At 46.0% G+C, this 24,663-nt stretch overlaps 1 protein-coding gene across 1 annotated transcript in view; it reads right to left on the bottom strand.

Moving 5' to 3' along the window:
- HIGD1C (HIG1 hypoxia inducible domain family member 1C) overlaps positions 1–23,687 on the bottom strand; it is a 33,565-nt gene extending 9,878 nt beyond the window's left edge. The window contains exons 1-2 of the mRNA XM_088465932.1: positions 23,542–23,687; positions 16,257–16,360 (exon numbers count right to left, since the gene is read on the bottom strand). Coding sequence (XP_088322058.1) covers positions 16,257–16,347 — 91 coding nt within the window. The 5' untranslated portion in view covers positions 16,348–16,360; positions 23,542–23,687. The remainder of the gene's footprint in view (positions 1–16,256; positions 16,361–23,541) is intronic.
- Between the last annotated feature and the right edge of the window lie 976 nt (positions 23,688–24,663).

The raw sequence follows: 24,663 nt of genomic DNA, 5'->3' as shown, positions 1-24,663 counted from the left end.
CATTTGATTTAAGACATTGGGACAGTGCAATAGAAATACCAGTGCAATATTATAGCATTACAGCATCTGAACTGCTACAATTGTAGAATTTCATGTTTTGTTTCATTTTATTTGTGTGTCAAAAATATTTTTCTCTATTTGAAATAAACCTACAGTATGATTTATTTCCATTTAGCACCTTTTATGATCCACACATAGAAATCTTAAACTACTATTTGCGCCAGGACTGTGCTATATTTCGTTTAATAATTTTTAAAGACAGTTTTCAAGAAATCCATCTTTTAGTACAAATACAAACAAAAAAAAAAAAGATGCCTTGAAAAAAAGTCCCTCTGTCGATCTAGACCTCGACTCTTATGATGAATAAATTCATATTTAATCTGCTTTATACAAGACTGGTGAGACCTTTCAATTACCTGAGTATATAGTGTAGACTTGTCTGAAGAGCTATTTTTTAGATGTAGCACTCCAGGAAATGTTTCCGTTTATACAGGCTATGTACACAGTTATACTGTTTAGATGCGGCTGCACTCTGGACAATGCATCAAGCAGTCTAAAGTTATAGATTCAACGTTTCAGTCCAATTTATTGGGCCTTTTCCGTTTCTGAATGGTATAATGCACACTCCCTCACTCCCTATTTGCTGACTTTAATAGATTGAAGAAAAATAGTAAATGTAGCATGTGATACAATTTGGGGCAACCATACAACTCAACAGTTGAAGGCAATTCCAGATCTGAATAAATACACGGATCCCTCTAACATCTGAGGACGCTGTGCTTACTCTCAATCCACACACACACACACACGCACACACACGCACACACACACACGATCACTTTTTATTGATTGATTAGCAGCAACTATTAGTTCATTTGTATATTTGTTTTGGTTATTTTTTGTTATTACTAATGTACACTTTATATGAATTTCCCTTTATAAATCTATAACTATATGTATTTGTCATTATGGTGTAGTACAAACAAATTATGTCTATTTTTGTATATAGAAACAGAATTTGACAACAGATAAGAACCACTTGGCCCATCTAGTCTGCATATGTTTAATTGTTCACCGGTTTGTTAATTGAATGTAGCTAATTGATTATTTGACAGGGATTGTAATTAGTCTGCCCCTGAGGCCCCCAGAAACTCCATACAGTACTTTTTGTCGTTCCCTTTGTTATCTGATATATAAAACAGCTCTGATGCATACATAAGAACTATTCTTTCCAGCCTTTGGTACTTAGCCCAGTTGTAAGTTGGCATAGTGAGAGCATCAATTAAGAGAAAACAAGAATGAATGATAATAAACCAACAGGTTAGTGTCTGGTTCCTCATAGGACGTAGTGCATTCCTGGACCCTATTGCCAATGTCTGACTGTGACTCCTATTTGCTATGTAATTGATGGTTTGAGTCTAGAATTAAAACTATGCTACTGGGAATGATGTGAGATTGGGAAAATAAAAATGAACCCTCTGAAGGACAGATGAGACGCGCATTACGCATAGCCAAGGGTTGACCGCCAGGTGCTTGATAGAGATGCAGGTTGCAGATATTTGTGTATATGTATAGCATGCAGTTTATATGGTGTATGATTTTACACAAAGCTTTATGGCTGCAGGCATATTCTTTATGGAGATCAGGAAAGATTATAGTCTTACCTATTGTCATAGAGACCAGAGTTCAGAGCAGTTGTATATTCTGCATTTATTACAGAAGACTTGCTTTTCTCCTGTGTGACTCTCGTGTTAGACATGTTTCTGCCTTACTTTTCCTCGCAGAAGTTTCACAGAATACTGTAAATGTACAACTAAAAGTTGTCGTGTATAAAAAAAAATATAAAAAAAGACATAAAAATGTGTGTAAAAGTTCCTACAACTTAACAAACCTTATTCACATTTGATGGGGCAAGTGAGGGTAAGATAGTGTTGGCTATATTTTGGCTATCTAAAGATGGCTGCAGTGTCCTGTAATGGGTTTACAGATATAAAGTCCCCAGCACATAGGAAAACATTATCTAAAATATTTTAATATTTCTGTATCATGCAAATGGCCACAGGAAGCCGGCAAGCTCCTAATGTAGTGGCTAAGCCCAGGGTATATTTAATATGTAAAGCATAGTAACACATAACATTGATTATTAGGACCATTTATGTCCTTAGTGGGAGAGTAAAATCACTACATACTAACTAGCTCCTGGTGTCACATGCAGGCTGGCCTGAAGCCACAACTCCAGCTACTCTTATCAGGCAGATTAATACTTTCCATCCTGCTGTCCTGACACCACCCCGGCAACAATACAGTGTCCTCCTTTGCTCCTTATGTCAAGTTTATGTGACCTAGTGGTGCAGTGGTCAGTAGTGCTGCCTCACCACACGGGAGAATTAAGTCTTATGTCATAAACTATCAGTGTGGAGTTGATATGTTCTCCACACGTGTCCCCTTCAGGTGCTATGGGTTCCTCCAATGATTCAGAGTCATAAAATAATAGCCAATTGTGAAAGAAAAAAAAAACAACAAAACACACCCTTCCTGCAATGTAAATGCCATTTGACTTTGTAGGAGTGCGTCTGAGTTTAAGCAACACGCACATGCTTTGTAGGTGAAAATGGCTGCAATAAGGAATGCCCCTATCGTTGCGCACCTGCACAAAATATACAGATTTTCTTTATAGCAGAAGATTGTTTAAAGGAGATTGTAGGGGTGGCTGAGGCGCATTCAGTAGTGTCTCTCACGTGTACAGTGGCTGAGGCGCATTCAGTAGTGTCTCTCACGTGTACAGTGGCTGAGGCGCATTCAGTAGTGTCTCACGTGTACAGTGGCTGAGGCGCATTCAATAGTGTCTTTCATGTTTACAGTGGCTGAGGCGCATTCAATAGTGTCTTTCACGTGTACAGTGGCTGAGGCGCATTCAATAGTGTCTTTCACGTGTACAGTGGCTGAGGCGCATTCAATAGTGTCTTTCACGTGTACAGTGGCTGAGGCGCATTCAATAGTGTCTTTCACGTGTACAGTGGCTGAGGCGCATTCAATAGTGTCTTTCACGTGTACAGTGGCTGAGGCGCATTCAATGGTGTCTTTCACGTGCAGGGGTGTATCTAGTGATCCAAGCGCCCCTGGCAATGTAATGGACTGGCACCCCTCACCCCCCTATGCAGTTCCCCAAATAGTAATCCCCCAGTAGTAATCCCCCCTATGCTGCATTGCCCCCAGTAGTAGCCCCCCTATACAGTGACCATAGTAGTAGCCCCCCTATATAGTGCCCCCAGTAGTGGCCACCCCCTAAATTGCCCACAGTAGTGGCCACCCCTATACAGTGCTCCCAGTAGTGGCCACCCCCTAAATTGCCCACAGTAGTGGCCACCCCCATAAATTGCCCCCAGTAGTGGCCACTCCTATATAGTGCCCCCCGGTAATAGGCACCCCCCCATAAAGTGCCCCCAGTAGCTGCCACACCCTATTTCAGTGCCCCCCTGTAGTGCCAGGCTTACACACACAAAGAAGAAAAAAAAAATCAACTTACCTGATCCCCACTCCTGATGTGGCCGCCGCTGTCTGCTCTGAGTCCCGGCCGCTCTTCTCCTGCATGGGAGAGACATCATGACGTATGACGTCTCTCCCATCACATGCTGCGTGGGGAGTCGGCACACAGAGCTCATTAGTGAGCTCCAGCCGGCTCCCTCCGTGGACGACGCAGCAGCAAATGAGAGTATGTCTGGCTCTCATTAGCTGGCTGAAATTACAAGCACACAGCCACCGCTGGCGGCTGTGGGTATTTGAAAACGGTGTAGGGAAGACCGCTATCACTGTGGTCTGCCCTACACGTGTGGGGCTGGGGGACTTGTCCACCCCTTGGCTAATGGTGGCACTGCCGGACGGCGCCCCCCCTTTGGTCGGCGCCCCTGGCGAGTGCCTTCCTGGCCAATGGGTAGATACACCCCTGGTCACGTGTACAGTGGCTGAGGCGCATTCAGTAGTGTCTCTCACGTGTGCAGTGGCTGAGGCGCATTCAGTAGTGTCTCACGTGTACAGTGGCTGAGGCGCATTCAGTAGTGTCTCTCACGTGTGCAGTGGCTGAGGCGCATTCAGTAGTGTCTCACGTGTGCAGTGGCTGAGGCGCATTCAGTAGTGTCTCTCACGTGTGCAGTGGCTGAGGCGCATTCAGTAGTGGCTGAGGTTACAGATGGGATTTAGATTGTTTTTCTCTACAAAAAGGGCTTCAATGGGGCATCTTTTACCCCTCCCAAGTGCACTTTACACAGGACAGCTCAAAAAAATAATGTGTCAATGTGTGTGTCTGTCTGTCTGTCTCGCTCTCTGTCTCGCTCTCTGTCTCGCTCTCTGTCTCGCTCTCTGTCTCGCTCTCTCTCTGTCTCTCGTTAGTTAAGTGGTTTTAATTATTAGGTAGATCCATACTTGCCTACCCTCCCGAAAATCGGGTGTTGCTCCCGACCCCCGAAAGAGCGGGCAAGTCTCCCGGGCCGGCGCAACCGGCCCGCAGACCCCGGCTCGCCCTCTGTTTAAGTGGCTGGTACTGGGGGTGCAGATGACGCGATTCACGCTGAATCGCATCATCGTAGCCCCGCCCCTGGCTACACAATACAGTAGATCTATTTTTCTACATTTTGCATATGGGCTGGAAAGGGACAGTGTGATGGAGTACTTACAGTGTATCCGGAAAGCAGTCACAGCGTTTCACTTTTTCCACATTTTGTTATGTTCCAGCCTTATTCCAAAATGGAATAAATTCATTTTTGTCCTCAAAATTCTACACACAATACCCCATAACGACAACGTGTAAAAAGTTTGAGATTTTTACAAATTTAATTAAAAAAATAAAAAAAAGCAAAGAAAATCACATGTACATAAGTATTCACAACCTTTGCTCAATACTTTATTGATGCACCTTTGGCAGCAATTACAGCCTCAAGTCTTTTTGAATATGATGCCACAAGCTTGGCACACCTATCTTTGGGCAGTTTCACCCAAACCTCTTTGCAGCACCTCTCAAGCTCCATCAGGTTGGATGGATAGCTTCGGTGCACAGCCATTTTCAGATATGTGAATACTTATGTACATGTGATTTTAGTTTTGTTTGTTTATTTAATTAAATTTGCAAAAATCTCAAAGAAAAACATTTTACACGTTGTCCTTATGGGGTATTGTGTGTAGAATTTTGAGGACAAAAATGAATTTATTCCATTTTGGAATAAAGCTGTAACATAAAATGTGGAAAAATATGAGATATGGTAAGAACTTTCCCTTGTTATCTCTATTTCAACGAAGTCCATAGGGTTCCACAGGATACCTTGGGGTATAGGCGATGGCGGCAGACATCCAGGCACCACAGAGTTAACTTTTCAGCCTCCCAGGATGCACTGGGGTCCCTCTCCTATACCCCGCCCCCGAGCCTCAGGCCACTCAGTTTCGTAACAAGCCATAGGCCGGAGCAGGAGCATAAAAAGAGAGAGAAGACAGTCTGGAACACACAAGAATCACATTCTCACTAGAAGGAGACGGAGAAACCGGTGACCAGAACAAAGCCCATCTGCAGTACAGGTGCGACAGGGCGTGAGTCCTGTGGAACCCTATGCACTTCGTAGAAATAGAGATAACAAGGGTAAGTTGTTACCATATCTCATATTTTCTACTTCAGGGTCCATAGGGTATCCACAGGATACCTTGGGGATGTCCCAAAGCAGTATCCTTTAAGGGTGGGGACGCTCCTGTGCAGAAAGGAGAATCCGCCGCCCGAAGGAAGCATCCTGAGAGGCGAAGGTATCAAAAGCATAATACCTTACAAAAATATGGACAGATGACCACGTGGCTGCCAATCACCGCTGAGGCGCCACATCGAGCTGCCCACGAAGGACCCACAGACCTAGTGGAAGAGCTTTAATAGAGGATGAGCGTAGTGGCAGGCCAACCCTTTTTATGGAAACCAGAAAGGACAAAACCGAGAGTCTGATTTCCTAAATGGACTGGTACGGTCAACTTAAATTCTTAAAACCCGTACCACAGCCAAATAGGCCTCACCAGCAGACAGGACTGGTGAAGTAAAGGCCGGTACTATAATTTCCTCATTAATGTGGAAATTAGACACCCCCGTAGGTAAAAAGCCAGGGCAAGTGCGAAGCACTGCCCTGTTCCTAGGAAAGATGAGAAAAAGGGAGGTCTACATGACAGAACCTCCCATTCTGAGATCCTACTGGCCAAATTAAGAGCCAGAAGGAACACAGTCCTATCCGTAAGCCATTTGAAATCCACTGAGCCCCGTGGATCAAATGGCGGTCCTCAGAGAGCCCTAAGGACCACAGCCAAATCCCAAGGAGCCACAGGTGGAACAAAGGGATGCTGAATATAACTTACACCCTGCACAAAAGTGCGGACAACAGGAAGAGTAGCAATCCTACACTGAAACCATACTAACAGGGCAGAAACCTGCACCTTCAGGTAAGCAAGGCGAAGACCGTTATCTAAGCCCACCTGTAGGAAAGCCAACCTCTGGCTATCCGGAATACCAGAGGAGCCTAGCCTCTAGGGCGACACAACTGAAAGAAAGTATACCATACCCAATGGTAAATTCTTGCAGATAAAAGCTTCCGAGCTCTTAGCATGGACAGAGCCCCTGTTAACTATAGAGCTGGAAAAAAACTCCTAGACCTTAAGAGGGCAGTCTCCATCGCCACACCGTCAAGGACAGACAACCCAGGTCTGGGTATCAGCCAGGATCCTGAGACAACAGGTCCGGGCGTAGAGGCAACAGCTTCGGAGTGTTAACTGAGAGGCTCCGATGATCTGAGTAATAGTGCCATCTGGCCCACGCTGGAGCCATCAGCAGGAGCGTGCCTCCTTCTTGCTATTACTGGAGGAAGAAGGGATAACGGAGGGACGAGGTACACAACTTGGAAGGTCCACTGGACCTACCTACGTCTATCAGAAGAGTCTCATCTCTGAAAGGCTCCACTTGTTCACCAGAAGATTGAACACCTCCTGATAAAGAGGACATTTCCCTGAATGCACGTCTTGAGGGCTGAGAAAGCCTGCATCTGAGGATTCCTGAATGAACACTGCCAATGACGGCAGGGATATAGCCTTCCACCCAAGCCAGAATTCGGGACACCACTGTTAGTGTCACCTGACTTCGGGAACCTCCTAGGTGGTTTACATAAGCCATCATGATGGCGTTGTCAGACTGTACCTGCACGGTATTTCCGTGGAGGACCTATCCTGCATGCTGGAGAACCTTGAATACTGCTCAGAGTTCTCAGATGTTTATGGGAAGCGCAAAAACTACTGGTGTCCACCTGCCCTGGAACAAGAGTGGACCCATCACTGCTTCCCAGCCACGGATACTGGCGTCCGTCGTCAGAAGGACCCTGTCCGCAATCCCAAAGGGGGTGCCCCTTGTTTAGGTGAGCTTTCCGCAGCCACCAGGCCAGAGAGAGACAAACCTCCGGGGAAAGCCTATTGACTTTATCCTATGGGGCAACCCATCCCATCCGGAGAGGATCAAGTTTTTCAGAGGTTTAGAGTGAAGCTGGGTACTCTCCACCATGTCGAACAGCGACACCCTGGAACCCAGGAACCACAATGCCAAGTGAATAGACACTCGGCGACTCTGCAGGCAACTGCGTACCTTTGCCTGTAATGCAGAGATCTTTTCCTCAATCACAAAGATCCTCCGATGTTGGGATATGGATCATCCTCTGTGAAGAATCAGAGAGGACCATTTCCAGTTTATCAGTCAGCCCTAACATAGCAACACAGATATTGTCCGTTGCATATGGCACTGAAGTATCTCGGGAGACCGTGGTAACAACAGGCGGTCGCCCGGATAGGTAACAAACGGACCCCCTGCATCCGCAGGTGGGCTGCCATAACTGCCATGACCCTGGTAAACCGTGAGGCGCGGAGGCCAGACCAAGGGGCAATGTCAGAAACTGGAAATGCTTATCGACCACTGCAAACCTGAGGAAAATACTGGTGTGCTAAGAAAAGAGGGATATTCAGGTAGTCACCCTGAATACATCCAACGACACCACAAAATTCCCAGGCTCCATTGAATGATGGAATGCAGGGTCCCCCTCCCGAACCGAGGAACCCTTAAGAATTTGTTGAAGGATTCAAGGTTGAGAATGCCCTGGTAAGACCCCTTGAGTGTCTGTACCAGAAAGAGGATGGAGTAATACCTCGTTCCCCTTTGGGGCAATGGAATAGGTACTATAACTCCTGCCTGGAGCATAGAGTGTAACACCCTCAAATATTACAGGGCCTTGTCCTGAATTGACAGAAGACCTGTAACGAAAAACCGTCTGGGAGGCTTTTACCGGGAGGAGAGGACATAACCTCAAGAAAATACTTATCTTACCCCAGTGTCCGTGGTGGTCAGACACCAGCACTGGGCGAACTGGAGAAGCCGGCCTCCAACTCTGGGATCTCCCGAGAGGAGGCCCGTCCCGTGAGACTGAAGGCTTATAGTCCAACTTGGGAGTAGGACGTCTTGTACTCCAAGCCTGTTCTCATGGCTGAGCAGATTTCCTGGCTACTGACTGTCTTGGAAAGCTGTATTTTAGACTTACCCTAGCCTCACCGGGCCGAAAAGACAAAGCCCCAGACCCTGATGGGACTGTAGCTGATGGCAGACACGCAGACGTAGCTGCTGCCTGCGGGGCCACAATTGCGTCCAGATGAGGGCCAAACAGGACTTGTCCCGTAAAAGGCAAAGCATTCCAAATGGAATCTGCATCCGCTTTCCAAGAGCGCAACCACAGGGAGCGGCAAGCCGCTACTGCTGCCGAGGAGATTCTGGAAAGGAGTAGGCTATATGTAAGACCGTCTCATTATGAACGTGGCAAAGTCTCTGTGAATTTGCCACTAACCACCTGCTCTGCTGGAGAGTCAGTGTGCAGAGATCCAGTTACCTACTCAGCGCTCCATGGCTCTGGCCCCCCAGCACACGGCCATAGCCGGCCTGGAAGCCCCTCCAGCAAGGGAATATTGGATTTTAGATATATTTGCACCTTGCAATCTGGAACCTCCTTCAAAGAGGACCTGGAGGGCATGGGCAACGTAGCACTCCTCACTAGACGTGTAACATGAGAATCTACCCGTAAAGGTAACTCCCATTCGGAAATGTAATTATCCGCAAAGGGGTATGCAAAAAGTCAACCGTTTTTGAGGCTGGAACCGCTTACCCAGATTTTCCACGCCTCCTCTAAATGATCCACCTGACCAGATAGAGGAATTACAGTGGCAACACCCTTATCCTTAAAGAAGGCATATTTGGATTTAGCCACGGGGGATATGTAATAACCAAAGCCGCACGGACTGCCCGTATAAGGCCAGGTATATAGACTTTAGACCCAGACTACGCCTCCTTTGCACTAAGGGGCTCGTGTCTGAAAAAGTCAATAATGTCACAGTTATCAGACGTCATGCCTTTACCCGTCTGAGACCCGAAAGGCCGTTTAGAAGGCTGAAGTGGTGACTCCCCCTGTAAAACGTCCATCAGGTGCTATACCATTTGGACAATAAATTCACATACACAGGCTCCTGCGAGACCTGGGGGGGTGAAAACAGGATACACTGGGGTACCATCAACTGTCCAGGGACCCCTGCATGTGATGAGACCACCACAGGCTGCGATAACCCCTATGGGGAAACGCAGGGGGCGTTGCCCACAAGGGCTGTAAGCATCTTAGCCAGCCGAGGGCGGTCCCCTTTATTTTTGTGCAGGCACAGTGACAGAAATGGGGCGTGATATATAATACAACATGCCCTCCATAAACCCTCAGCGTCTACATATCCCTCCGCTAACTGCACATGATATCAGTACATTATAGCTGGAAGAGGATATCCTCGTTCACTTTCAGACATGAGGAATGTGAACGGAGCGTATGTGACCTCCCACACAGAAAAACCACGTTTACTGTGAGGTAATAAACACCCTGCAACACCGCACCGCAAGGGCTGTAGCAGAAGAACAGGGATAGGAAAAAGGCTGACAGTCAGAAATGAAAGTACAGGCAAACAGCGCTAGCATTTAAGTCACATAGAATGCACAGATAACATCCTGCATTACAAGCACTGCGATCAACTACACAGACCAGAGCCTGGTAGGAAGCAGTGCTGCATACACTGACCTTAATTGAAGGAGAGGTATGCGGGGGACCCGGACCGCAATGGCATCTGTATCAGCTTCCAGCAACGTTTGCCATCCCCAGCACATGTAGTGAGAAAATGGCCACCGAGGAGCAGAGAGAAGGCAGGGCCCGGGGGAGGAGCGCTGACACAGCCCGCTCAGACCGCCGTGGAATGGCACTGTGCAGCAGGGGAGACGCCGGCTGTGAGACAGGGAAGGCGTTCTCCCCTGGCCTGCTATTAACCCCTGGGACGCCGCGCTGTACCGCACATGCTGCGGCCCGCTGTCCCTGGTGGTCTAGTGGAAGACGCAGGATCAGTACCTGGCCCCACGCGCAGCCGGTCCCCAGGGAGCCCCCTGCCTAGGGACCAAACAGGACTGTGTTACCGGCGGGTGCCCACCGCGGGACCCCGCCGCTTACCTTGTTCCCCGTGCATCCGGCCACAGTCCAGGTAGCCGGGATCACCGCTAGCTGTGACCCCAGCTACCTACCAGCATCCCCGGATCGGTACCGGCGTTCTGGTACCGGCGGGGTGTAGGAGTGACAGCATGGACGTCAATACTGACTGTCCTATGCTGGAGCACTCTAGTTGTGCAGCCACAGCTGCGAAGAAATATTCAGGGGCCTTAAAAAGACCCCCCTCTATACGGTGCGACTGGTCCGGCCAGGCACCGACGAAAACTGAGTGGCCTGAGGCTCGGGGGCGGGGTATAGGAGAGGGACTCCAGTGCATCCTGGGAGGCTGAAAATTTAACTCTGTGGTGCCTGGATGTCTGCCGCCATCGCCTATACCCCAAGGTATCCTGTGGATACCCTATGGACCCTGAAGTAGAAAAGTGAAGCGCTGTGAATACTTTCCGGATGCACTGTAGCCGATAGGACATTAGTGCATGATCTGAAATCATTATATCATAAACAGTGGCTGCTTTTATTCTGGAAAAGACTGTAATAATGGGGCTGACTGATCATTATTGTAACATTTCCCCTGTTAAATATTATTTCCTATCACTGCATGTGAAATTACTTTTTCTGTGCCATTTATCAAATATCTCTTGTCGGGACACGGGGTCCGAATGGTATCACTGTACTTCTGCGTATGGACCTGGCTATGGGTAAGATATAGGTACTGTGCTAGTTCCTGGCAGTAGGTAGTTGCAGATGCATGGTAGTCTTGATCACAAATCTGGTTGAATCTCAAATACATATTTCACCCTTGTTAACATTTCCAAACCATTTTTCATTTCAATTTCATCAACCAAAACACATTAGTTCTTAATAAGTTTATTCACACAGAGTGATGGTGCTGTCACTTGTCAAACTGGCTGCACTGCATGCTAATTAGATTTGTGTGATATTAAAGCTTCTCAATCAGACAGATCAGGCCAGTCTAATAGCTACCATTAAAGCTTAATCAATTTAGCTTTAAAAGATACTACTAACAGGGATCCATAATAAATTATCACTACACTCTATTCTCTTCCACAAACCAATTTACGGGAGAATTTCAAAATCATTAACCTTTGATGAGATGCAGGTAGGACGGGATGCAGTCAGGAAGCTGACAGTCGAAATGTCGACAGCCGGCTTCCCTACTGTCAAATCCCGGCAGGGTACTAATGACAGGCGATATTACCTACACCGGGAGCCCAACACCCGGCATAATGAACGTTGGTAAGCCAGACGGCAGCTGCGGACAGCCGTGGGGAGTGTTAGGTTAGGGAGGCTTAGGGTTAGGCACCCCCGGGGGAGGATAGGCACCCCTAAAGGAGGGTTAGTTTATATTTACCTTATTAGATCCCGGCAGGAGAGTATATAATGTTATATAATGCATTAAGGGCCTGATTCACTACGGACTGCAACTGTGAATGTAATAGCAATTACGCACGCAGTCTCCTTGCGATAGTATGCTAATTCACTGCGGTCGCAATGCTGCCGCTCCACTACATAATGACACCCACTTTACCTTACACACATCCGTAATGTTTAGCAAGACTGCGAAAAGATTGGTAACATCGAGTACCATCGCAGCCTCACACACACTTGCACAAGCCCTGACCTTACTCAGAAATTGCTAACTTCCGCGCACGCTATCAGGCCTCAGGCTGCGTACGGCATCACAGTGGATAATCCACGCACGCCCCTGCAACGACGTATAAATGCACTGGCAAACCAGCGTTTGGCCGACCATCCCCCCATTACCACCCACAAACTGCACTTCCTGTCAATCACTCTGCGATGGGTCTCCATAGTCTCGATCGCAATGGCTAGTTCGCGCACTGCGATGCATATGCATGCGCAGGTTAGTACCCACCAATCGCCCGACTGCGTGCATATTAGCAACTGCGTTCCTTGCTGAATCAGGCCCCAAGCCCCATATTTCTGTACTGTTCCTAAAGTCCATAGAGATCATGTAGCTCAATAGTTCCAACAGTGCGCTCTATTTTATGGGTAACTATATAAACCAAATTTAACCATTTTATATAAAACAAGTCTTCAGGCAATTTTCAATAGATGTAAATGACCACTATGACATAGACAGCACAGACTCTGTGTGTCCCCCTACCCTTCCTCAGAAGGTGTTCTTACCTGAGGATTCATGGAAGGTGGGGGAAGCATCCTATGCTTCTCACAGCAGAAGTGTGACGCTTAGCTATGACATCACAGCCAAGTGCCAAACTCCCAGCCCACCACAGATATGGAGGTGCCTGCGAGCAGCGTGAGGAGGACATGAGGTTAGCAGCTGACCCCTTCACATGTAAGAAGCTGTTTCTTCTTTGCGCTCTTTTAAGAGGCTGGAAATTTATGTGAAGGCACTGGATGACTGACACTATGGCCCTCATTCAGAGCCACTCGCTATTTGCGGTCGTTCGTTCTAAAACAAGGGGTGGCTATTGAAATGAACCGTTCGCTGTTTGCGGTCTGTTCACGCCTCTATGTCTGAACGAGCGAGCAAAACTTGCGTTCGTTTTTTTGAAAAATACGCCCCCTGGCCGCTCGCATCCTACGTCATGTCCGCTATTTATTAGATTAATCGAGTACATCGAACAGGATATGAACTGCTCGCTATTCTTGTGGTTGTTTTTTTCAACCGCTATTTTGCGAGCAGTTCTGAGTTAAAAAAAACCAAATTACGTTGTCATTGACGCTGCTATATTAATTATGCACACCCATAAAACGCCCGTTTTGACCTTTAAGCACGCCTGCGTTCTGATCTCCACTCCCCGTTTTCAAGCACCTTCCCCTGTTACCACCCACATACGCCTTATTCTGTCACTCAAAATAGCAGGCACTCGCTATATTGCGTACAAACGATTTTCGGCCGCACTGACTGGTTCGCGCATGCGTACTAAAAACCGTACGCATGCGCAGATGTGCGAACATCGCTCGGAACGAGCGTACTGCCGCTAGCGAGTGGCTCTGAATCAGGGCCTATGTTCCTTATCCAGTGTACCTTAACCATTGGCTTCCTAGGCATTATTCAGCACAGTCTCCTGGTGCGTCTTGGTCACAACACATTGCGACTTATATGCATTTTTGTCAAAAAAAAAAAGAAGCTAGCAGAGTTGCACGAGACCTAGCGGCTCACTCACGCCAGGCATGTTGCGGTGCATGGCATATTGAGGCTAGATGAGCAAGGACACTTCTGTATATACATTTGTAAACTTCAAACAATTTGGTCTCTAGAAAAATGGCTGCCAATTGTATAACTAAGTAATAGAGTCATACTTTAAGATTGTGTTTCACCTGAAACTAATGTTCTGACAATATTTTATTTGAGTACTTGCCCTCAGCAGGATAAACAAACCTGGAGTTCTGCTACAGATCATAGTTGCCTATCCTCCCGATTTTAGCGGGAGGCTCCCGGTTTTTAATGAAGCCTCCTGCTCCCCCGCAAAGTGTACTTCAACTCCCGGTTTGTGGGCGGGGCCTGCGAGGGGACATCATGAAGGCACGTCATTTTACTTAAAAGCCGGCCACCGCGGGGTTGTGGGTAGCGGTGGCCGGCGCTAGTGAGCAGTGCGCACACAGAGTGTGCTTGGGCGCGACAGCGGTAGCAGGCGGAGCCTGGTAGCAGCGCAGGTGTCGGGCATCTGTGAGCAGCCGCATGGAGACTCAGACCACACACCAGTGTCTGGCTCCAGAGGCAATGGCCGTAACAGCGGATCCCTCCCCCTCTCCTACCTGCACATGGGAGCCGCCGCGACTGAGACATGGTGGTGGAGGAGTCCTGTTGGAGCTGCAGAGAGGAGCTCTGGTCTGGCAGAGACAGCGCTGTGCTGTTCAGTGGAGAGGCTGGAGAAGTGCCCGGTCCCAAGGTGAGTGCACTAACCTGTGTGTGAGTGTGTGTGTGTGAATGTTTGTGTGTTTAGAATGTGTGCGTTTAGAATGTATGCGTGTGAATGTGCGTGTGAGTGAATGTGCGTGTGAGTGAATGTGCGTGTGAGTGAATGTGCGTGTGAGTGAATGTGCGTGTGAGTGAATGTGCGTGTGAGTGAATGTGCGTGTGAGTGAATGTGCGTGTGAGTGAATGTGCGTGTGAGTGAATGTGCGTGTGTTTGGAATGTATGTGTGTAAATATGTGAATATGTGTAGGGCATCTAGTAATATGAATATGGTAGGGCAGAGCTATATTAATTTCTGTGGGGGAGCTAGGGTCTCAGTTTATAGGACTATATACACCCATAGGTTGACCTAGACATGCCCTTTGGGGCAGGCCACACCCCTGAATGGCGCGTCGCATTCTGCTGCAATCTCCCTGAAAGTATTTTTCAAAAGTAGGCAAGTATGCTACAGAAGTGTTGTCAGACATCTAGCCTCAATACGCATACCTCTTATCACAGCAATGCAAAGCGACTAGGACGCGCCAGGAGACTGCACTGATTAATGTGATATGCTACACTTGTATATCTATGTGTGACTGAGTCAGTATATGGACCTCAACGGAACTTGGCGTGGAAAAAAGCTGCGGCATCATAGCACTTCATATACAGATTCCACACCAAGTTCTATTGCAGTTATATACTGACTCAGTCGCACACAGATGTTGTATATTAATCACTGCAGTCTCCTGGTGCATCCTACCGTGTTTCCCTGATAATAAGACAAAAAAACTCCATAGGGCTTATTTTCGGGGAAGGGCTTATTTTAATTAACATTGACAGCAATTTCAAATAAACAGGGGGTCAAAACAGACAGGATAATACAATGATAACCGTTATGCTCCCCCAGTCCTGCTTTTATCCCCATCATGCCCTCAGTCCTGCTTTTATCCCCATCATGCCCTCAGTCCTGCTTTTATCCCCATCATGCCCTCAGTCCTGCTTTTATCCCCATCATGCCCTCAGTCCTGCTTTTATCCCCATCATGCCCTCAGTCCTGCTTTTATCCCCATCATGCCCTCAGTCCTGCTTTTATCCCCATCATGCCCTCAGTCCTGCTTTTATCCCCATCATGCCATCAGTCCTGCTTTACACTTCTTTACTTACCTTTATTTTTTTCCTCTTTTTCTCTCCTCTCCTCCGCGTTGCTGCTGTAAATGACGCTGCCATGCACGCCAGCTGCCACGCACTCACTGTGAGAGAGTGAGACGCTGCAGCTGTGATTGGATGCCACTGTTAAATCTTTAACAGCGGCATCCATTTCATGCGGGGGGGGGGGGAAGCTGGGGGTATTTTAGTGTAGCGCAGGGACAGGACAAAATGGGGATTTTGTTAGGGCTTATTATCGGGGAAACACGGTAGTTGCATCAATGCATTTTCGGCAAAAAAAATAAAAGATTCCTGGTGTTATCAGAGCCATGCGTGACCTGGCGCACCGAGGGGGCTGGTTTCCGCAACAATGTATGAGGATATATCTGTATTTATTTATTCATTATTCAACATCTGTCTCAAGTACTTTACTAACTGAGCCAGATTTCTGCATAATAGATGTTATTCTCTCTCTGTTCTATATGTCTGCTTGCCTGTGTGTACCATGTATGTATGTATGTATGTATGTATGTATGTATGTGACATGGGACAAGTAAGGGACATTTAGCCATCATGATTAGATGTTCAGTAAAACAGTAAAATACAAAAGACACATAAGCAGATAGCGTTGGCACTTTACCTATAGGGACGAAAGGAGATTCCTTGGACTTCCTGATCAGTTTTGAGGACGCAGAGTCCATTTCCCCCGGTGTCCACTCATTGGACGACATGTTTGTTTGTTTTCTGTATGAAAGAAAAGTGGAAATGTTCATTTATTGGTAAGAAAATGGTTGTATTTTATTCGCATTCAGCTCCTCTATAATTATAATAGTAATTTATTGCTGTTGCATCGGTAATATTATTACTAATGCACGTTTTATTAATATGTTATTTTCTGGACTTTGTCGTCATTATGCAGAAACTTTAGAAAACATATCACAATGTGGGGACAAGTACATTGCCTAGACTGCACCAGATAGGTATCTACTACATTGTACCACATCTTACGTGCTTAAGTGTATCTTCCTAGCAGTTCAAGGTGTTAAGGAAGAAATAATTATAATAAGAGAATATTATCACACAATATATGCAGAAGAGGATTGCACATTATGTATGCAGGATGAATTCTGTATATTGCATTGCAGTAAGAGCATACAGACCAAGAGATGCTATACTAAGCTCAGACCACCTGCTGCATTCAGTATTTTAGTACTTGTTCTGCGATACAGTTACAGAAGAAGCGGCCTTTATTGCAGCATTTAGCCATCTTGGCTTGTATTTTTCAAACAGATCATTCCTCATCTTTCCTCTGCAGCAACTTTGACCTATATAAGAAATCCGCAATATGGAGGACCACATGCAATACAACAAGACCTACTACATCAGTACTGCAGTGACATATCTTCTGATATACTGGACCATGGCATTCTACTGTATAATAATACCACCCCACTGTGCTTCTCGTCTACTCTGTGATACTAAACAGCTCACAGCACAAGGGGTTTTTTTTTTCTTGGAAGCCTGGATACACTACTATTTTATGGGATGTAGTTATGAGACTGGCGGCCGTCATCCCGACAAGGGATTTAACATTGGCGTCGAAATACCGATGCCTATGTTAATCCCGATGGCGGAAAGCCGAATGACGCCAGACCAATCGTCCTCCTGCCGGGTAAGTATGCACTTAGCCCAGGGATGGGGGGTTAGCTTTAGGGACCCCCAGGGGGAGTTAGGGTTAAGCACTAGGGGGGGGAGGTTAGGGTTATGCACCCCCCCCCCCGGGAGACTTAAGGCCCCCATACACGGCACAATATACGTGCTGATCCGACGGATCGGCACGATATAGGTGCTATATCGTGCAGTGTATGGGCACGATATCGTACCTGATATCGTGCTGCGCGCTCCTGCGGGGTCGTACATCGTATCCCCAGGTCTTCCTGCAAAAGCATGTGATCTGGGATGCGATGTACGATCCCATTCAGATGAAGGAGGGGGAAGCCGGCATATCGTGCGGTCTGCGGGGACCCCACCATTGAAGGCGGTGACAGCACGATCTGTCTGCCGACAGATCGGCAGTCGCCCTACAGTGCATCGCAGAGTGTATGGCCACCTTTAGGTTTAGGGTGTGGGGAGGGGTGGGGGTTAGGTTTAGGCACCCCTCTGGGGAGGTTAGGGTTAGGCACCCCTAAGGGATGGTTAGGGTTAGAGGGGAGGGTTAGTACACTTACGGGCGCCCGTTGGGATCTTCATCCATCGGACTCTCACTGTCGTGATTAGAAGTGGCGGCTATTAAGCCGTCGGTATTTCAATCCCATTCCCTATTTTACACCAGTGTTGCACAAATGTACTGCAAGAGCAAATTACATCTGTTGAATGTATACAGCTTATCCAGCTGTGATTTTACAATGATATTGTAGCTAGTCATTTATGCCAAAGTAGTTTGCAAAAGCACACACATTATTAAGCATAGTTATTATATGATCCACCACATTATTCATTTTCTTATTTCCCTATTGTATAAAATGTTCATGTATCATAGGTCAAAGTAAACACTGATGAACCAATATAACACGAACATATTTATTTTTTATATCTATAATACATTGTAAATGACCAAATCATCATATTTATAAAGGGTTAAAGGGAATGGTGTATGAACTGCAGTGCCATTTTCCAACAGTAACAAGTGGAAGACTGAGGCAGAGGGATGAATGTTAATCTGGCAGTTTGGCTGGTTGGCAAGCCCATACACTGCTGGGTACGAGCTTACATAATAGACGCTTACTGGCTGAAGGCTTGGCAATGTGATAGCTACATATTAGCACGTGCTAACAATTCTAACTGCCAGGTAGTTGGGAAACAGCAACTGAGGCCTAGTAGCTGCAGATAGCAAACTATGTAATGTTACTGCAATCACCTCTTCACCTTGATTCAATTAGGTAACAGGAAGCAGTTTTCTTAGTAATAAAATATTTCATAATTTGCATAAGGGACTAAGCATAATTTGCTTAGTGCCTTTGTCCGGAACACTTTGAATTTGAATATCTCAAAGACTAATTAAGATATTAATGTGATTCTTTTGTGACGGATTTCAATCAGCAATAAATTACAGAATTTGGAATAAAACTGTATAAAATTTGATGGAAAAAAAGAAAAAAAAAAACATAAAACCCATAATAAATGCTTTGGTATAGTTAACCTTACAATGTCAAGTAGAACTACCAGAACACAGAGCCGGCACAGTGACCCGGGGGGAGCGGGATGGGGTGACCGCCGCCGGCTGCTGTTCTCACGCACTATTGGTGGTCTGTGCTTTCACATTGACCCGGCACCTGAGCCATGTGCCGACACGGTTTATGTCTGTCCAGTTCAGCTCCTGATAGGCCGCCTGGCATAGCCATTACATAATGAGGGAGAGCGCACGGGTGGCACAACACGTGAGGCTGCTGCGTTAGAGGGAGCGCTCTTCCCTCACCTACTATCTCCAACACGTCCACTCCAGGCTCGCAACTCCCAGCCAATCAGCACAGAGTTTGCGCAACGCCTCTTTTCTCTGCTTACTACAAGAGCGGCCATCAGCTGCTGATTGGCGGGAGGCTGGGAGACGGTCAGGCGGAGTAACAGTGCATTATCATTTGCATCTATAGGGGCTCAGCTTGCAATAGCCCCTGGAAACAGTCCATTTTGCTTCAGAGTCCGTTGCCAAATATATCATCACACGTACAAATTGGCAAAATGTTACAATGGAAAAAAATCCCCCAAAACCATAAAAGGGCATGGCTTAGCCGGTTATGTCTCACACACATCTTTTATTACCCAATTCCGACGTACTAACATATGATCTAGCAAAGCATTTTCAGTATGTCTGTTCTGGGTTCAATTGGCGAAATGTTCACCAAAGGCATACTAATTCAATTTATTTATTCTATCTATATATATGGAATAAGGTATCTAACTTAAATTAACTCATCAATAAATAGAATCTGCCACCCTTTGGTTGTCATTAAAGCTGATGGGGCTGATTCTGCGTCAGACACAAAGTGGCAGTGTTTACGTGATGCCGTGGAAACCCGACTTGCTACCTACTGCTAATGAGAGCTTCTGTAGGGCTGATGTGAGGATCCTTGTGTCCAAGCGGGAAGCCACTCCGCCCACTGATTTTCTGTCCGCAGTAGTCGTTAGTATCAGCACTTGCACCAGCTCTGCAGTGCTAGGTGCACGACATCAGTCTTAAACAGGTTTCCCTTTCCCGTACCCACAACTCAGAATAGCACGGATCTGTAGCTACAAGCCCATGACACCCCCACAATAAAGAACAGCACCATGCCATGGTATAGTCTCCTCCCAGATCCCACCCAGAATTTCCCATTTCAAGGAAAGACAAATCCAACCAAGTTCCATCTGACTCAGAATAGGTCAGATAAGCAAAAATGTCTACGTTCCCACCTAGGCATGTGCTGTATGCCAACGCTCGCTACTTTTGCCCGTACACAGAGATCCGTCTGGCTCAGAATCAGCTCTAATCTCGGCAAATCTTCCCTTACTTCCTGACATTCTCTTTGCTCCTACAATTTGCTGACCGGTTCCTGAATTCTGCATTATTTTGATCACCCCTGATTTAACCATTTCATGCAGGTAGGTGTTTTACCCGTCAGGAGCAAAGTAATATTACATTATGCCATGCTTCAGCTACCCAGGAAAAACTATTTTATTATGCGGTTTAATCAAGTGCAATGTTATATAAAGAGCATTCTTCTGTTAGCAGATTAGAATAAATACAGATTTCTTTTTTAAAATATTGAAAAAAAAAAATTGCAGAACAGAATAAAAAGCAACTATTAATCTATTGCTACTCCACATATACCCTCTACATTTATTCTGAAACATGTTCATTCTAATAGATGCCTAATATGTATAGTTTATTAAAGGAGGTGATCAAATGTGTTTTATTTTGTTTCTGGGCTGTTTTGATTTTTTTTTCCAAATTTCCCAAACTAGAAAAACCACAACTTATTTTTTGCTATTAAGAGAGCATGTGGTAAAGCATGGATTACCATCAGTGACATCTGAGCTAATGTTTAACATGCTCTTACAGTAGGTGCACTGAAAAGAGCAAACTAATACCTACAAGACCCAGGGGGAGATGTATCAAACCTTGGAGAGAGATAAAGTACCAACAGATCACCTTCTAACTTCCACTTTACAGGCTGTGTTTGAAAATGACAGTAACCGTTGGGTTGGTACTTATCTCTCTCTCCACGGCTTGATACAACTACAGATGGGTCCACATACATCTAGCCTCCTTGTACGTTAAACAGCCCTTCTAGTTGTGCCATGCCGAGGCTCGGTAGCGCCGAGCGTCTTTTTGTGCGTCTTTTTACCTTCACATGCAGCTTATACACACAGCAATGCAACTAGATAACATATTAATCAGCCAAAGCTGCTTGTGCTATGCAGCATGCCTATGTTCTGTGAGCGAGTGCTGGTTTATCTGCATACAAAACACTACGTTAGTGTCAGTAACCATGTAACGTAGAGTTTCGCATGCAGAATGATACACCAGCAGTCACTCACAGAACATAGACATGCTGCATATCATTTTAATCAGCCGAATCTGCGTGTGCTACCTAGTCGCATCGCTGTGCAAATAAGACGCATTTGACGGGGAAAAGACTCTTGGCACTACCGTGTCACACTAAGCTCCCGCGTTATGTGTGACGCACAGAGGATAGATGTATGTGGGCACATCTGTACACCCCCCCTCCCGCCTCTCTCTCCTGCAAGGAGATCCTTGTGAAAATCACCAGGGTAACAATGTGTGAGGCTATTGCTGTGCTGACGCAGTATTTAGAGTTGGACATTTCTTAATTTTTAGCCTAAGATACACATTTCCATACTGTACATCTGCACAAACAATGGTTACACATATGCACGATCATTTTTGCATTGCATTCCTCTTACATCTAGAGTGATGGAATGGGGCAGCAGGGGCAAATGTAAGCTAAGTACAGTAAGGACTTGGGGGGAAAATGTAATAAACCTACTAAAGAGTGGCAAAGCGATCAAGTGGAGATGCTTCCCATAGCAACCAATCAGCTTCTACCTATCATGTGATAAATGCTATCTAGAAGCTAGCTGGATGCTATGGGTAACTTCTCCTCTTGTCCACTCTTCAGCAGGTTTGATACATATCCTCCCCTTGATCCCTTATCTGCAAAACATCTAGAAATTGATATATCCCCAGAATAGCCTATCAGCAGGAGTATCTCTGGCAGATGCTGGTGTAACAATACACAATGATGATGACTACCAGCAACACTGTCTATTTGTATCTGGTTAGATGATTCAATATTGATCCCTCCAATTGAAAGTACTTACATCATTAGCATTATTGCTATATTATATAAAGTTATGGCCATCCTAACTGGTATTTCCATTTATATTACTGCAGGAAAGAATATTCCCATTTGCTTTATAAAGGGGTATACAACAGATGTGGCAGTGTTTGTATTTAATTATATCTTCTCCTTTTAGTGAAACTCCCTACAGCGTCCAACTAGACTCTCCCCCAACCTTCAATTTTTCTAGAGCTCTCTCAGACCTTCCTCTTCACTACAGTCTGTCCCACTAACTACACCTGGTACTGTGCCACCAGCTAGGATCCTGCCCATTCAGCTACCATTGTTCCAGCATTACTATATCCCTTTAGATTGTCAGCTCTCGAGAGCAGGGCCCTCTATAACCTCTCACATGTCTGCACCTTCTCCATCACCCTTGCATTATATGTCCTTATTATGTTCCTATGTATGATTTGTTATTTTTATAATTTTCATTGCACTGAGTGGCAGCAACTTATAAATAAATGAGTGCCCTGGTCAGGATTCCGTGGGCAGGACAGGATGAGGGAGTCTGTAGTTTGCTCATGTACGGAGCACTGTAAAGAGAGAGTGTTGAGGATTAGGTACACAATATGGTATGATACAAAATGCTGTATAAGTGAATATTTATTTACCATACTTGGCCTATGGGCGATTTAGCCTTAAGGCATGAAAGATTTATTATAACACATTACATATAAGGGCTAGGTCTTGATTTGTGTGTTTTGTAGGTATTTTATGATCCTTATGTACAGACAGTCATAAAAAAAACATTCACATGAAGATAAAAAAAAAGTCCTTCACCCAGAGTTATAGAGTAGTGTATACTAAAATAGACTGACAGAGATAAAATGCAATAATGAGAGCCAGCAGCAACCACAGGCCTATCACTCTCACCTGGATTACACTGATTAGGAGACCTACATTTCCATTGTGACAACAACCCCAGCAACTGATAACAAAGCACTTAGTGCCCCAAATACAGGTAGCATTAGGTGTAGTTTTACATGTAGCACCAGGTGTCACAGGAGCAGTTTTAGATGACATTTTAGATGTAGTTTTACATGTAGCTTGGGTGCACTTTTACATGTAGGTGCAGTTTTACATGTAGCATTTCTCATTAGGTGCAGTTTTGCATGTAGCATTGGTAAGTTTTACATATAGCTGCAATTTTACATGTAACATGTAAAACTGCACCTAATGAGAAATGCTACATGTAGCAACATACTTTTACAAGGAATAAGTTTAGTTTATAATATTAGTTTAAACTGTAGCACCTTAGGTAGTTTTACATGTAGCATTAGGTGTAGCCGCCTGCACGCTTAATGTATTAGCTTGAAGTAAATTTGTAGCTCTCCAGCTGGTCTGGAACTACAAATAACAGCATGCCCTACTACAATATACTGGTTGTTGTTTCTCGATGTAAAGGGAAGTAATGACGATGTCTTTGGGTAGTCATTAAGCAAATGTTTGCCCTGGCATCATCTGCCTCCACCATCACTACTAGCGTGCGATGCGACCCCAGAGATAAAGGAAAATATAACCGACCTGGCTGCGATCTTCCCCTGCAATGTGACAGGTTACAGCGACCGCTCTAACCACAGCCGACCAGCTCCGTAGTCACCTTATTACAGACGCGACACAGACGCCAGAGGCCTGTGATGTCACATGGCGATCTCTGCCAATCGGCACGCTGCATAGGAAGAGCCTGGCGTTTGAGGTGACAGGCAGCTCACATAGGATACGCCCACTGCTCTCCCGGCCCAGCCGTCTGCTGCCTTGTAGTGCCTGTCACTGCTGGGGCTATCAGAGAGTCAGAGGCTCAGAGCAGTCACATACTGACTGTCAAACTGCCTATATCTGTGGTGGTCACTGACTTTTTTTTTTTTTTTTTTTTAATGAATAGAGTTATCTTGTATACAAGCCTGTAGCTGTGTACACTAGTTATATGTTTATGTATGCTCTCTAGTATACATTGAGAAAGAGGATGTAATAAGAGGATGATCCCCAAAAGAGATGTTTGATTTGGTATAATTTCCTAGAGTTCACCTCCTGGGGGCCTGATTCTGAGTAACAGGCTATGCCAATATTAACGCAAATGGTCAGTGTATTTTCTTCTGCACAGGGCCGTAACTAGGGTAGTGCGACCAGTGCCATGGCACAGGGCACCGCAGGGCAGGGGGCGCCGCATGGGCCTGTCCATTTTACGGCTCTGCTTCTGCGCATTGTACTTACAGAGTCGCAGTACAGATTTGGATGCACAGAATCAGGAATGTGAGGGGCGTTCCTTCCTGGACATTGACTGGGAGGTAACGGGGAGATGGCTAAAAAGATGCACGGAGAAGAGTGGGTGGATCTTCTGCATCCTGCCCTCTATCTAGTGAAGTAGGCATGATGGGGAGATAATACCAGGAATCCCGGCTCTGTAGGGAGGGGCTAAAATGACACGAATTGCTGCGTTTTAGCCCGAGGCCCAAAGTGTTCAGCTGCATCTCCGGACTCCGGGCTTCTCCCAATGAGGAGAAACATAAAGTTGGCAGGTATGACCTTAGGGCTGGTGCAAGCTGTGATGTGCAACCGGGAATGCAGCATCTATAGAAGCTGCAACTGGGCATCTAAGCCCTCACACATTCGGAGCATGGATGTACTCCCGGGAAGGACTTTGTAGCA

This window comes from Taudactylus pleione, unplaced genomic scaffold (assembly GCF_031769625.1).
Source record: "Taudactylus pleione unplaced genomic scaffold, aTauple2 ptg000065l, whole genome shotgun sequence".
NCBI classification, from domain to species: domain Eukaryota; kingdom Metazoa; phylum Chordata; class Amphibia; order Anura; family Myobatrachidae; genus Taudactylus; species Taudactylus pleione.
The sequence above is the reverse complement of the archived record's forward strand: the minus strand, read 5'-3'. Positions and strand labels throughout refer to the sequence as shown.